At 43.9% G+C, this 15,271-nt stretch overlaps 1 protein-coding gene across 4 annotated transcripts in view; it reads right to left on the bottom strand.

The window, feature by feature from the left end:
* LOC129480879 (chimeric ERCC6-PGBD3 protein) overlaps positions 1-14,749 on the bottom strand; it is an 89,080-nt gene extending 74,331 nt beyond the window's left edge. The window contains exons 1-4 of one of the 4 annotated variants that reach the window (XM_055275350.2): positions 14,584-14,749; positions 8,206-8,641; positions 6,382-6,502; positions 4,068-4,176 (exon numbers count right to left, since the gene is read on the bottom strand). In XM_055275350.2, coding sequence (XP_055131325.1) covers positions 4,068-4,176; positions 6,382-6,502; positions 8,206-8,627 — 652 coding nt within the window. In that variant the 5' untranslated portion in view covers positions 8,628-8,641; positions 14,584-14,749. The remainder of the gene's footprint in view (positions 1-4,067; positions 4,177-6,381; positions 6,503-8,205; positions 8,642-14,583) is intronic. The other 3 variants (XM_055275351.2, XM_063638063.1, XM_055275352.2) reach the window with 3 other exon arrangements.
* Between the last annotated feature and the right edge of the window lie 522 nt (positions 14,750-15,271).

Below are 15,271 nucleotides of genomic sequence, written 5' to 3'. Positions count from 1 at the left end.
AGGACAGAATAAAATTTATTATAGCATCATGCTGTATTTAATACATTCCTGTTCAAAAAGACGACTTCTCAGTAACTTTTCTCCAAAATATTTCACTATATACTCTCTGCCATCCAAAGATAGGCTTATTACTTTACAAATACAGTTATAAATAGTCAAGTTTAGCTGTGTTTCCTTATCAGCTGAAGAGTAGTCCATGAGGAAGCAAGCTCCGAAGTTCTCACGTCATTGCTAAACCCAACATTCAGATGGACTTAAATTCAAGAGACAGTAAAACCAAAAACAGGGATCACCCTGTACCTAAATAGGAAAAACATAAATGTCAGCTCTACACTGCCCAGCATGGCAGTTACCAGTCACCTGTAGCTATCTAAATTTAAATTACATTAAGTTAAAAACTCAGTTCCACAGTTGCACTTGCCCTTTTTCAAGTGCTCAAGAGCTACACGTGACTAATGGCTACTCTAATGGGCAACACAGAGAACATTTTCATCACTGCAAAAAGGTCTATTGGACAGCAGTACTGTGTTAGATACATGAAGTTAACTGACTTGAAGACATGAACTAAAATTGGAAGTTACACCATAAGTGTAAAGTCACCCAGAAAGTATCCCTCTTTCATTAGTTGAAATTCATCTCTGGCAAAATTACCACATAACCAAAATACCAAAAGATCTAAGGCTTAATAGGAAGGAATCCATATTCTAAAATCTACGATTCTTACAGGCCAGTGATACCCAGTTTTTCATTAAACTTGCTCTGAAATAAAACATACATCTGAAAGTGCACAAATCATTAAGTGTAGAACTCAGTGAATATTCAGAAAAAACGTACTCATAAACTAGCACCCATATCAACTAACAGAAATCACTAGCACCATCAGATGAGCCCTTCAGGCTACCTCCCAGCCTCTACGCCCCCCAAGATAATAACGGACCTGGACTCCTAACGTACAGACAAGTTGCGCCTGTCTCTGAATGCTACATAAGTGGAAATGTTTGTGCCCTGTGTCCACCTTCCTTCATGCAACATTATGCTTTTGAGCTGCATCCTTACTGTTGAATGTAGCTGTAGTTTGTTAACTCTCACTGTTAATGCACATTTGAGTGGCTTCCAGGTTTCGGCTACTAGGAATAATGTTGCTATGAATATTCTGATGTATATCTTTTGGAGATTATATATATATATATATATATCTGGGTATGCTAAGCTTTAGTAGACACTGTCAGTTTTCCAAAGTGTTACCTTCCAAAGTCCCATCAGCTGTGTCAGAAAGTTCCAACTGGTGTATATTCTTGCCATTCCATGTTAGCTATTTTGGTAGATGTGTAGTGTTACCACATTATGGCTGTAATTTACATTTCCCTGATGACTAACAAAATAGGTGCCTTTCATGAATTATCTTTTGGACAGCCTTTTTTGTGTAGGAAGTGTTCCAGTCTTTCGCCCATTTTTGTTTTTTTTTTTTAAATGATTTCTAGTTCTTTTTTTTGTTTGTTTTGTTTTTTTTTTTTTGAGACAGAGTCTTGCTCTGTCGCCCAGGCTGGAGTGCAGTGGCGCAATCTCGGCTCACTGCAAGCTCCACCTCCAGGATTCACGCCATTCTCCTGCCTCAGCCTCTCCGAGTAGCTGGGACTACAGGCGCCCGCCACCACACCTGGCTAATTTTTTGTATTTTTTAGTAGAGACGGGGTTTCACCGTGGTCTCGATCTCTTGACCTTGTGATCCGCCTGCCTCGGCCTCCCAAAGTGCTGGGATTACAAGCGTGAGCCACCGTGCCCGGCCTGATTTCTAGTTCTTTTTACACCCTAGATTTGAGTCCTTTGATTCACACATGTATTGCAAATATCTTCTCCAGCTCAGTATCTTGCCCTAAATGCTATCTTCTGATGACAGAAGTTCTTGGTTTTATATATAGTCCATTTAACAAATATTTTCCTTTACACTGAGTATTTTGCCTCAATTAAGCCTTAGGTCTTTACACTGAGTATTTTCTTCCTATTAAGCCTTAGGTCTTTTGGTATTTTGGTTATGTGGTAATTTTGCCAGTAATTTCATTAGTTGAAATTTTGAATTTCAACTAATGAAAGAGGGATACTTTCTGGGTGACTTTACAGTTATGGTGTAACTTCCAATTTCAGTTCATGTCTTCAAGTGTTGGCTGGTGTCCAGACAGAGAGATATAATAGGAACCAGGAACTCAAAAAAAGAGCAAAGCCAGATGTCTACAGATCTGTATAAGGTACTAGTAGAACCTAGATGGCTGCAAAAGCCATGGGGAATAGATAAGCAGGGAGACGCAGTAGAACAAGAGGGCGGCTGGGCGCGGTGGCTCACGCTTGTAATCCCAGCACTTTGGGAGGCCGAGGCGGGTGGATCACGAGGTCAGGAGATCGAGACCATGGTGAAACCCCGTCTCTACTAAAAATACAAAAAAATTAGCCGGGCGCGATGGCGGGCGCCTGTAGTCCCAGCTGCTCGGAGAGGCTGAGGCGGGAGAATGGCGTGAACCCGGGAGGCGGAGCTTGCAGTGAGCCGAGATTGCGCCACCGCACTCCAGCCTGGGCGACAGAGCGAGACTCCATCTCAAAAAAAAAAAAAAAAAAAAAGAAGAGGGCTCAGAGAAACCCTGAGAAACATCAACATTTAAGATAAGTCCAGAAATAACTATGCAGAAGTAGGCAGAGGGCTAAAAAGAAAACCAGTAGAGAAGCAGGGATCCCACAAGGAAAAGAAGTGTCAGCTGCTGTGGACAGGCAAGGTGGAACAAGGATAAAAAGGGGCTCTTGGATTTGAGGATGTAGCTATTAACCCTAGACAATGTAGCTATTAACCCTACTACCAAAGTTTTAGCTATTAACCCTAAGAGGTAGCTATTAACCCTACTACCAAAGTCACAGTAGGAGGTGAAAGACAATAGCAGATCTGAGACGGCCAGACAGGAACAAACATCTGTTACCAATGAAAAACATAGTACACAGCAGTTAAAAGCAGTGGTCATAGCCCTAATGAATTCTGAGAGGCTGAACTTTAAAACCACGTACTTTTGGGCTGGGTGCAGTGGCTCACACCTATAATCCCAGCACTTTGGGAGGCCAAGGTGGGCAGATCAACTGATGTCAGGAGTTCGAGACCAGCTTGGCTAACATGGTGAAACCCTGCTTCTACTAAAAATACAAAAAATTAGCCGGGTGTGGTGGTGTGTGCCTGTAATCTCAGCTACTTGGGAGGCTGAGGCAGGAGAATCGCTTGTCCCCGGGAGGCAGAGGTTGCAGTGAGCTGAGATGGTGCCACTGCACTCCAACTTCGGCAACAAGAGCGAAACTCTGTTTCAAAAATATACATATTTTTTTTTCTATTGCTTCAATTAATTCTTCATAACAATTCTCATCTTACTGAATAAACTTCTAAAGCTAGTAAAAATAGTTGCTTAGAGAATTTAATGCTAAGCAGCTTTAATCTGTATTTCAAATAGTCAATGCCTATGCAGCCACCAACAATTTGTACACACACACACACACACACAACGACTGCAAAGATAATTTAGTTCCAGAGCTTATGAATTTCCCAAAAGGTTTTCCAAAAGACAACCATCCAAGACAGTAATGTAAATGAAATACTGCCCAGAGTACCTGAATGAAGATGTCTTTTCTTAAACTGATGCTTGGAAAGCCTGCCAAATACGCTCTTTAAAGACATGTGAGAGCCATTCTCTACAAATGCGATTAATGATGTTGGGCTTCCAACATGTAATTTAATCATGATGCTAGTTGTCTTTATCAAATTAACAATATAAGAATGTTTAAGACTTCCAGTGTATTAAATGTAAGAATAAATGTGTACCAGCAGCCTCCTATGAACTGATTTAAAAGTTTACTTTAATTCTCTTTGAGAGGGATTTGGTTCTGCAGGTGTAGAGAATAAAATTTTCCTAAATCTGTTTTGACACTAAGGCAAAGAAATGTATTTTTCTCAAAACCCAGGCAAAGACTAAAGAGACACCCTCCACTGACTACAGGCATCAGGCATCACAAGAGCACAGAGAAACTGCTCCTAGCATCCTTACCTGCATCCTCTTCCAGACTGGCGTGATCTAGTTCAATTTTCACCTCTGCTCCTCCAAGGATGGCCTGGAGATGCTTTTGTTTTGCAGTGATCTTTTTTAGCTGTTGTTCCTTGAATGGTAAATATCGAAGACAAAAAACAGCAATGAAGTGATTTATTGTTAAATACAAAAGATAGCATTATGAAATTTTAAACTTTAATCCAAAGTAAAATAAAAATAAAATATACATTACATTATATAAAAATTCCATACATTACTATTACTAGAGAGCCCTACGTGAGCAACTACCACTTTTCTAGGAGTAAAGGGGCTGTGAATATTCCCAGCAGACAGGCATGCCTGCACCCCCATGCTCTCCTGAGGGCGGCAGACCGCCTTCTATGTGCCCGAGCCCTTAAATACACAGGCACTGACCTGAAAGCTGGACTTGTTCTACTTGGTTTCCCCCTTACACACTGGGCAAATCCCTAAACTACTCTGTGTTTCTGATCTTCAGAACCAATGGGCTATGGAAGTCAATAGGCCATAAGATAAGAAATAAAAACACAAATGTTCAGTTGAAACAGTTAGTCCCCTTTGATAACCTACCATATTTATGACTGTCCCTTTAGTATTCTACCTAATCAAAAAGCTTTAAGAAAAAAATATATTTTGCCATGCCTCTTCACCCTAGCCACTCCAGACTCCTCTTTGTCTTGTTTCCTTCCACATCACCAGAACTCAGATATGTGCCCTTGGCCTTCAATGGGGAGGCCCAATGAACTGGGCCTGTGGTACCTGGTTCATCTTTCCAAGGTCAAGAATGTTTCAACTTCAAATATGAGTGTGGGACAAGGGGAAATCCTGAACATAAATGCCACACTGCAATGACTTGCAATTTGTTTTATCTCAGTCTTTCTCTCAGCAACATTCTGTTTAAAGCACTTTCTCTCTGAATAGTCTACCTCTAACCATCAAAGAGCTGCTAAAGACAATAATGCATAATTAAGTTAGACTAGGACCTGAAGTGGTCTCAAGTTTGATGCTCTACACCCTTGAAATCCCAGCCCACTAGAAGCCCAAGAAGGTCTCTGCACATCAATTTCACATGCTCCCACAAGAGACCAGATGTCCTCTCTCTGATTTGGGAGGATCCACCTGCCTTGAGCAACTGCGAGCTTTGACCTTTGGGCTGCTATTCTGGAAGCAAGTGAGAGAAGATGGGGTAATGCAGATAACAGACTGGTGAGTGGAAAGTATAATAAAAGGAGGGCCACGTGAACGGAGTCAACACACAGCCCTGCCCCTGGAGACCTTAAAGAAAAGATGCAAGGACTCTACTCACTGCAGTGAATCAACTGTAAGCACAAGTTGGGATGGCAGAACTGAAATGGTTACAACTAGTCATTCCTATCTATTGCAATGTATTTTCACAAAGGGGTACATAAATCCTAAAAAATGTTTCAAACCTCACAAAGCTGTACATAAATCCTTAAAAAAATTTTCAAACTTCATAAAAATAATATACTAAGTAATAAATATTTCCTACCCTTAAGTTTTTCAAAGCTAAGTACAACCCCAGTGTGGCTGGGTGATGACTGTAACACCCAAGGTGGGAGGAAGGGCCAATCTCTCCCAACAGAGAGCAAAGGTGTGTGAGGGTCAACGGCTGCACCGCCAAGAAACACAGTGGAGACAATCAGAGGAAGCAAGGGCTAAGCGGAAAAGAGTTCACACAAGACCAGGAGACTGAGGCCAGTGTGACCCTAAGCCAGGCCAAAGAAATGGTGATGTAGGAAGACTAGGGAAGTGCACTCAAGTGAGGCAAGCAACACCAAAAAGGAACTTTTCTCAAATACACAGATGGTCTCCAACTTATCATGGTCTGACTTGCAATTTTTCAACTTTGTGATGGGTTTATCAGGGCATAACCCCATTATAAACTGAGGAGCCTCTGGACTTAACTATGGTTTGACTTACAATATTTTGACTTTAAGATAGGTTTTTCAAGGTATTTAATGCATTTTTGACTAACGATATTTTCAATTTACGATGGGTTTGTTGGGATGTAACCCTGTTGTAAATCAAGGAGCAACTGTATACGTATGGGTGTGTGTGTCTATGTATGTGTGTTTTTTTAAATGCAATAGAATGGGATGTTAAAGGGAAACAGCAGAAAGATTAAACATACGAAAGAAACCCAAAATTTCTCTATTGTAATTATAAGTATTTGCTTCACATCTTACAAGCACTTTTTAAAATACTTCCTAAATTAAGTGCCCCTAAATGATGACTTTTTCAAAAATGCAATACTGAATATGTTATTCTGAATCACCTTATTATACTTCTGTCGTTTTACAGAATCTAGTTTCCTGTTGATGTCTCTGCTGGTGGCAGCTTGAGGGCTAAGTTGTTCAATAATTTTATTGATTTGCCTTAGGGATGTCGTACATGACCTGAAAAATAAGATAAATTGTCTATTTTCCACTCTGATAACATTTTTATAGCATAATACAAAGAGAAAAATGCTAAAAACATGTCCCTTTTACTTCTTATTAACTAAAAGATAAAGGAAACTAAACCAGAATACATACCCTTATTGGCCACAAATAAAACTTGTAGGATCATTAGAGGTTTAAGATGACTGCTAGTGTTTTCTTTTATCTAGCTGATTTAGATCAGCTCATTCCCATTTGAAAGCTGCTTCATTCATTCTACAAGCATTATTTAAGTGCCTACTTTATTCAACACACTATGCTAGCACAATTTGCAATAAGTTGTCCTTTTACATGAAAAAATGCATATATGGGTTTTTTAAGCCCGTTACGGAAGCCTTCCAAAGTTTGGAAGCATCCTAAAAATGCTTAAACATTTTCTTATATAAATCACACATCTGCGACAATATTTTTCTTCTACATAAATGGAAGATTCACTTACTATAGCATTAAACTTTGTGGTGCAAAGAAAACAAATCAATTTAAAACAAATTACTCCTAAAATAGACACCACAGAATTATAGCTTCCAATTTTCAAAACACAAATTCAGTTTTCTTGATGCCTGTGTAATTTGCTGTTTGTATCCTCTATGGATTACAGGATAAACAATGCATATTACTGGCTGAGACACCACATGCCACCAGCCATCTATCATCACTCTGCATGGAGACTCCACAACTCTCCTCTGTCACCTCTGTAGAAAGAGGACACATTTCCAAGATCAAATGTAAAAGTATCATAAAGAGTTGAGGTCCTCAACACTCAGACTATAACCATGAACGAGCACCTGCTCCTGAGCAGGCCAAAAGAACACACCAGGGAATGGTTAGCAGAAAACATGTCTTTGAAGTCCCAACAGCCACATTCATGACAGCTCCACACTCCACCCTCCCCAGTTATCCTCTGTGACACTGCTCCATCCTCCATCCCGTTCAGCCCTCACCTTCTTTCTTGCTTACCTGACACTGCCCAGAACACTGCCCAACAGGGGGCCAAGCAGCAATGATAAATGAGCTCAACCCCTCCCACTTCCCCTCTCCTGTCCTCACCTCCTACCCTTGCTCAGGTCCACAGCCTCCCCTTCTTCCCCACTAATGTGCTATGCTCAAAACAGCTCAAGTCTTCTCCCTCTCTAAGACACAAATAAAATCTCCATTTCCAGAGTCAAAACAAGGATGGAAGAAAAGAAAACCAAGGGAGTCTTTATTATTTCTGGAAATGTAAATCTGAAAAATTGCCCAAGGACTGAACACTAAGTTTGGGGACAGCAAGCTAGAAAGAAGCTACCGCACAGAGAAAAATGTGAAGGGGGCGGAATGTATTCCTGGCATCTCGAATAGGAAACACCCGAATTTTAGGTGCACTCTCTCCTGAGATCACTTTCTGCACATGCTGGTGAACAGCCCTTCTCTTCTGGACATTATGCATGCAACTGGCTTTCAGGAGCTGGACGCAGATTCTAACTACTATGTACAATGCCACTCCTGAGGGGAAGGGCTGGGGCTCAAAGATGAGGCTGAGGACTGCCCTTATTGACTCTGTCCTCCAAATAAAAGGTTCTACACATCTCCTAAACTTCTGGAATACTAGAGCTCTCCATTACCTAAATATCCCTGTCATGTTTTACCACAGCTTTGAAAGGAAGAAGATGGGCTGCACTCACGTGAGGTCATCCAGGACCGACCGATACTCCTTCTCCACGTCAGCGAGCTGGGAGGCACGGCTGGCCTCATGGATGGCACTGTCTACCTGCTGAAGCACACCCTGTTCCAGCACGTCCTGGTCATAGACATCCACACCCAAACCCTGCAGCTCTAGGGCCTGGGCACTAGGCTCCACCGCCTGGATCTGATGTCGGTCGATGTGCAGCAGGGCTGGCCCTCTCCTCAGGGCTGCTGATGCGCACCCCACAACAGAGGTGGACAGCCCGTCACCCACGGAACAAAAGGGCAGGTACTCCTCCACCTCCCCATCACCACCACTTTCTTGCTTGATTGCCATTTCTTCATTATTACTGACAGGTTGACTCTGTAAACAGTCTTGCTCCTGAGTTTGACTTGAGTGGGGGATTCCCTCATTTGGCATTCTCTACAGACTATCTAAAAGGAAAAAAAAAAATTATAAGCCTTTTCGTTATATAGGATTCATTGTAATTCTTAAATATTTTATAATTAGAGCAGACTGATTTCTCAAAAGATCAAGTAATAATCTTCCAACTATATAAATTCAAGCTTCCAAGTATTAATTTACTAAAAAGGGACAAACAATGTATCTTCTTGAGTTCTGATTATAAGAAAAATTAACCAGAAAAAGAAATGCAGTATCATCAACAAAGAACATTTAGGCAGCCAGCTAAGAAAGCCAGCCACCAAAATCCTGGGGTGATGGCCATGGAATATTCTTCAAAACAGCTGAAGTCATTTGGCTGCTGTTTTCCAAGTTAGTGTCTTCATTTCATTATGACACAAATGATTTATATTATAGTGGCAAGATCAACTGTAATGCATAGGAACAGTGATGTTAGGAAAGAGCTTCTGTGTGAATCTGAGACTAGAAACTCCTAGGCTGAACACCTATCCAGTAAATAGGAGCTTTGAACAAATCAGAAGCCCAGAAGATTAATTAGGCCAGGCAAGTGGCTCAGTCTTGTAATCCCGGCACTTTGGGAGGCCAAAGCGGGAGGATAGAGACCAGCCAGGGAAACACAGCGAGCTCAGGACTTCGAGACCAGCCTGGGAAAGATAATGAGACCTTGTCTCTACTAAAAATTTAAAACATTAGCCAGGCCTGGTGATGTGCACCTATAGTCCCAGTTGCTCAAGGGGCTGAGGCAGGAGAATCACTTGAGCTTGGGAGATGGAGGCTGCAGTGAACCATGACTGCACAACTGCACTCTAGCCTGGGCAAAAGAGCAAGACCCAGTAAAATAAATTTAAAGTTTTTTTAAAAGATTAATTAAAATATTCTCAAAAATAGGCTGGGCACGATGGCTCACGTCTGTAATCCCAACACTTTGGGAGGCTGAGGCAGGCAGATCACTTAAGGTCAGGAGTTTGACACCAGCCTGGCAAACATGGTGAAAGCCCATCTCTACTAAAAATACAATAATTGGCTGGGCATGATGGTGAGCACCTGTAATCCCAGCCACTCGGGAGGCTGAAGCAGGAGAATCACTTGAACCCAGGAGGCAGAGGTTGCAGTGAGCTGAGATCTCACCACTGCCTTCCAGCATAGGCAACACAGTGAGACTCAATATCAAAAAAAAAAAAAAAACTCCATTTTAATACATAGTATAATTTCTCACCCATCAGGTTAGCAAGAATGCAAAGCCTGATAAATCCAATACAGACAAGGAGAAGGATCCCCCCTCACATACTGCTGCTGAGAATATAAATTAGTAAAGCCCTCTGGGGGGACAACTTAGCAATATCTATTAAATTAAATGCATATGACCTTTGTCAAGTAATTCTAGGTATTTATTCCAGAGAACTAGTCACACACAGGTGCAAGGATGTTTAGTGCAGCACATTTTTAATAGTTTAATGTAGCTACTAAGTATATTCTGTAGTACTGATATAAAAGCCATGTTAAGTGAAAAAATTCATGGTATGAACACACTTATGTTGAAAAAAGTATGTATCCTGCACACAGAATCATCTGGCAAGATACAAACTAAGCCTGCAAGTCAGGAGGGGGAAGAGAAGGCACAGGGAAAAACAAGGGGGAACGTTCACATTGTACTCCACATACTCAGGACCTGCTGCTTTAAGGAGAATATATTCACTATATTACCTATACAACTATCACATCTAATAAATATATTAAAAAGCAACATGATAACCAAAAAACAGTCTTGCTTTTTAACTGTGAATAAGATTTCTTTGAGCACCGTAACTTTTCTGTTAAATGACAAGTTCCCCCAATGGGCCCCACTCATCTCTTATTAAGTAAAATAAGCCCAGCAATAAAGCACTGGGATGCAAAGAATTCAGCATCATCTACACCTGAGTGGCTATCCACTGGAGCAGCAGCATGTCAGTAACAACAGAGCAGGGCAGGTCAGCTAGCCCGGGACACGGACAAGAGGTCACACGAGCATCGAGGGAACTATATATGGTGTCTGGGGCCCAAGAAATATCACGGAGGAACTGAGATTTGTACACATGCACCACGCATGGTCTGATATATAGGAGGTGCTCAGTATCTGCTGAAAGGAAGTGAGGTTCAGAGCTAAGTCTAAAATAATAAAAAGTTTGGTCTGGACAAATGAGTCACCAGTGAATTCAGTCACAAAAATGAGAGTCTCAAAAAGGAAGCAGACGGGAAGCAGGACTGGCAAGCAGCTTACATGTAATCAGGACCATGAGCAGCATGCAGTCAGAAATGCAAATCTGAGCTCAAGGGAAAGTCTAGGTGACACGTGGACACATCAGCAGAGTGAGCAGTTCCAGGGTTCCCAAGGCTCTGACAGGTACCCAAGGTCATTTTGGAGGGTACGAGGAGGCTAATATTGGAAAGGTTAAAAAGTGAACAACACAGTGAGAAAGTTCCTCCTTTTGGGGCCTGCTGATTATTTTCAAGAGGAAGGCTCAGCTCACCTCACTTTCCTGGGAGCAGGATTCCAGCTCAGAGTCTCTGTACTAGCTGGCAGTTAACAATTCTGTTTTCATTTTTCTTATTTGTATACATGAGGATTTCTTTTTAAGAAAAAAGGATGTCAATTCAACCAAAAATATTAACTATTTTTCTATTTTTGTAAAATAGTATCAAAAAGCAATAGTATTGTAGTGCAAAGACAAGGTTAAAAATAAAGAAGTTTGGGGAAAACTTCTAATAATAAAAAAGGAGGAAGAGGGTCCAGTGAATTAGAAAGGGCTGAGTGAATATGGATACTAACAGGTCACCATTTACCTTGGTAAAAGAAGTTTCAGGCCAGGCTTGGTGGCTCACACCTGTAAACCCAGCACTTTGGGAGGCCAAGGCGGGTGGATCACCTGAGGTCAGGAGTTCGTGACCAGCCTGACCCAACATGGTGAAACCTCATCTCTACTAAAATCCAAAAATTAGCCAGGCATGGTGGTGCATGCCTGTAATCGCAGCTACTCGGGAGGGTGAGGCACGAGAATCACTTGAACCCAGGGGGCAGAGGTTGCAATGAGCTGAGATCGCACCACAGCACTCCAGCCTGGGCAACAAGAGTGAAACTCTGTCTCGAAAAAAAAAAAAAAAAGTTTCAGTGGAGCGACAGGGCCAAAAACCAGACTGTAGTGGTTGAAATGTAGTTGGTGTGTAAGGAGTGGATGAGGAAATGGAGGCCACAAGGGAGTGGACTGTCCTTTAAGGAGCTTGCCTGTGGCAGGGAGACAGCTACAGTGATAAAGTAATAATGGATTTGTTGGGGGTGGGGAGAGAACTAGGGCAAGAAAAACTGGAGCATGTAATGGCTGGAGGGAGACAGAGGAGATAACCCACACAGAAAGGTGTACCAAAAGAGACAGCAAAAGTGGAAGGTCGCAAGCAGAAATGAACAGGAGGCACAACACATCTTTCTCGGACTCTGGCAGGAGGAGGATTCCTGATAGATCTAAATTTGCAGGTGGAGAGGAGGGAAGCTGAAGTGGATCACAGACAAAATATCCCACAAAGTAGCAAGTTGGACAGTTCCTGAGTCAGGAGACAAAGTTGGCACAGGGGCTAAAGACTAAGGGTCTGGAATAAATATCCTGTACAAGAAAAAAGGGAGTTGACAGGGAACAAACACTGATGATTGCTGTGGAGGACCTACCTGAGGATCACCCCCAGCCCCGCAAAGCCATAGACTGCTAACAATCTCCGGGGCTGTACAATCTCCTCCTTCAGTAATTAGCAGTCCTGGGGGAAATGTCACTATTGAGGGTTTTCAAAGCAGAAATGGCAGCATAAAAGGGTCATGGGGTTGAAGATGCTGAGAAGAGTAGCTGAAGTAACTGACTTCAGGGTCCAAGACGGGTAGGTTTAAAAAAAAAAAAAAAAAAACAGAACGGGCCTGGAAATGGGAGAAAGGGGTCAAGAAGCCATTTAGCATCTGGCAATGGCCAGAAAACCAAGTCTTCTGGAAGTGACAGGTGGAAACCAGAAGGCTCTTATCAGGTTAAAGAATTTCAGAAGTGAAATAAATCATACACTTGCCAGGCACGGTGGCTCATGCCTGTAATCCCAGCACTTTGGGAGGCCGAGGCGGGCGGATCACGAGGTCAAAAGTTCGAGACCAGCCTTACCAACATGGTGAAACCCTGTCTCTACTAAAAATGCAAAAATTAGCTGGGCATGGAGGCGCGGACCTGTAATCCCAGCTACTAGGGAGGCTGGGGCAGGAGAATCGCTTGAACCCAGGAGGCGGAGGCCACAGTGAGGGAGATCGCACCACTGCACTCCAGCCTGGGCGACAGGGCAAGACTCCGTCTCAAAAAAAAAAAAAAAGAAAAAAGAAAGAAAGAAATCATACATTTAACAAATAGTTACTGAGAGTTAATTATACCAGGCAATGTACTAGATTAACTAATTCCTGTCCCCATAGAGCTTAGAGTCTCATGGGAAAAACAGATATTTAAAAACTATACATATATATATAATATATGTACACACATACAAATATAATTGTGGTGACTGCTGTTAAGAGGAAAGTACAAGGCTTTCCGATAAAATGAGAGAAAGCAAATTGAAATTGTGGAGGTAGGTGTGGGGTCAAGGAGGCTCTCTGATAAAGTGACATCTGATGAGCCAGTCAGGTCGAAAGTACAGTGAACGTCTTGCAAGGAAACAACGTGTGTAATTTTTTTTTTTTGAGACAGAATTTCGCTCCGGTTGCCCAGGCTGGAGTGCAACCTCCGCCAGGCTCCACCAGGCTCACTGCAACCTCCGCCTTCCGGGTTCAAGCGATTCTCCTGCCTTGGCCTCCCGATTAGCTGGGACTACAGGCATGTGCCACCATGCCCGGCTAATTTTTTGTATTTAGCAAAGACAGGGTTTCACCATGTTGGTCAGGCTGGTCTCGAACTCCTGACCTCATGTGATCCACCCACCTCGGCCTCCCAACAATGTGTGTAACTTTTAAGACTAGAAAGAGCTGATGCACTTGTGAAAATGCAAGAAGGCTGGAACACCGAATTTTTTACTTTAACTTTTAGTTAAGAAGAGCAAAGAAGGGCTCCGTTCATGGCCTAAGTCTTGCAGAGTATCTTCTAAAGTTTAATCATCTGGGACACTAGTATCCTCGCCGTCCTCCCCCCAGCACTGGGGCTCCCGCAGCCAGGGGCGAGCTAGGTCTGGTTTGGAGGGTTGGTCGGACACAGGCACAGTTCTGAGAGGGGGCAGGCAAGGGCCAGATCACACAAGGCCTGGGAAAACACGAGCATGGATTCCACTCTCAGTGCAATGGAATGACTGCAAACTGTTAAGTAGGGTGATGATGGCATGACCTACTTTATGCCAGAGACCACCTGGACAACTGTGCGGATAATGGATTGGAGGGGACAGAGCAACAAGAAGATGATGGGAAAAGTTGAGGAGAAAAGCGAGGGCTGCCTGTCACAGGATGACAGCAGTGAAGACACTGCGTGGAAATCACGTAACAGCAGCATTTACAGGCGGCCTGCCCCATCCGCCCACACTCTATCAACTTGACTCTAACAACGTCCAAAACGTCGGACGTACATCTAGCCTGACTCTCTTCAAAATAACAGCACCAGCATTTTAATCGAGATCAAAAAGGACCCAGCTGACCCTGCGCGCAGGGGCCATATACAAAGTCGGAGAAGTAGCTGGGTCGCTGGCCAGCCAGGGACTCCTGCTGCCTCAGGTGAGCGCTCCGCGGCGCTACTTCCGGTCTCAGATGAGGCCGCCGGAAGCGGGCGCTTGGCCCTAACACCCGCTACAGTCCGCCCTCGCTGACAGGCTCAATCACCACGGCGAGGCCAAGGCGCGGGGCCGCGGCCGCCTGAGGAGCCTGAGCCGGGCCCGACACTCCCTGCCCGACATTCGGCCGGGCCCTCCGAACACTCACCCAGGGCCGCGCGGCCGCCCACAAGGAAACGGAGACGCTACCGCAGCCAGCCGCCTTGGAACCCGGCTCGACGGGCCGTGGCGCCTGCGCCCTCAGCTCAACCGTAGACACCGCTCCCAACAGCGACTCCGACTTCTGCTGGCGCGGGGAGGCCGGCGGCGCATGCGCCTGGCTCCGCGTTTGTTTTTAAGCACGGGCAAGACCACGTGGTTTGGAGGGACGGGCTCAGCCACGCCTTTGTACTTGCGTGCAAGCAGGGCGAGAAAGCTGTCTCCGCTGCAGGTCAGCTGGGCGGCTTGCGGAGGACGCTTCGCCCCTAGCGAAAAATACCCTGCTAGCAAGGCAGTTACGAAAGTTAAGACATATTTCCACGTAGAGGGGGATGCGGGTGTGCCATGCGAATGTAAATCCTCACAATTAACCTTGAACCCTGCAGAGAAAGTCAGCTTGGGCAGGGGAGTTAGCCGCACCTTTTGGTCGCCAGGCTGTGACCTCTCGTCATCTGGCACGACTGAACACGGGAAGGGTAGAGAGCTGTCTGGCTTCTCTGTTCCCCCTCCGCCACACGCGCGCCTGGGCGGAGTGAGTGCCTACAGAGCCTGCTTAACATGTGTACATTGCCTTAAGTCCCGCGTTTGGTATCCGTCCTCAGATCTCAGAGGTAGGCAGGGTTTCGAGGCAGGCGAGA

The sequence above is a fragment of the Symphalangus syndactylus genome, chromosome 4, assembly GCF_028878055.3.
Source record: "Symphalangus syndactylus isolate Jambi chromosome 4, NHGRI_mSymSyn1-v2.1_pri, whole genome shotgun sequence".
Lineage (NCBI taxonomy): Eukaryota > Metazoa > Chordata > Mammalia > Primates > Hylobatidae > Symphalangus > Symphalangus syndactylus.
Note: the sequence above shows the minus strand (reverse complement) of the source record. Positions and strands in the feature narration are given on the sequence as shown.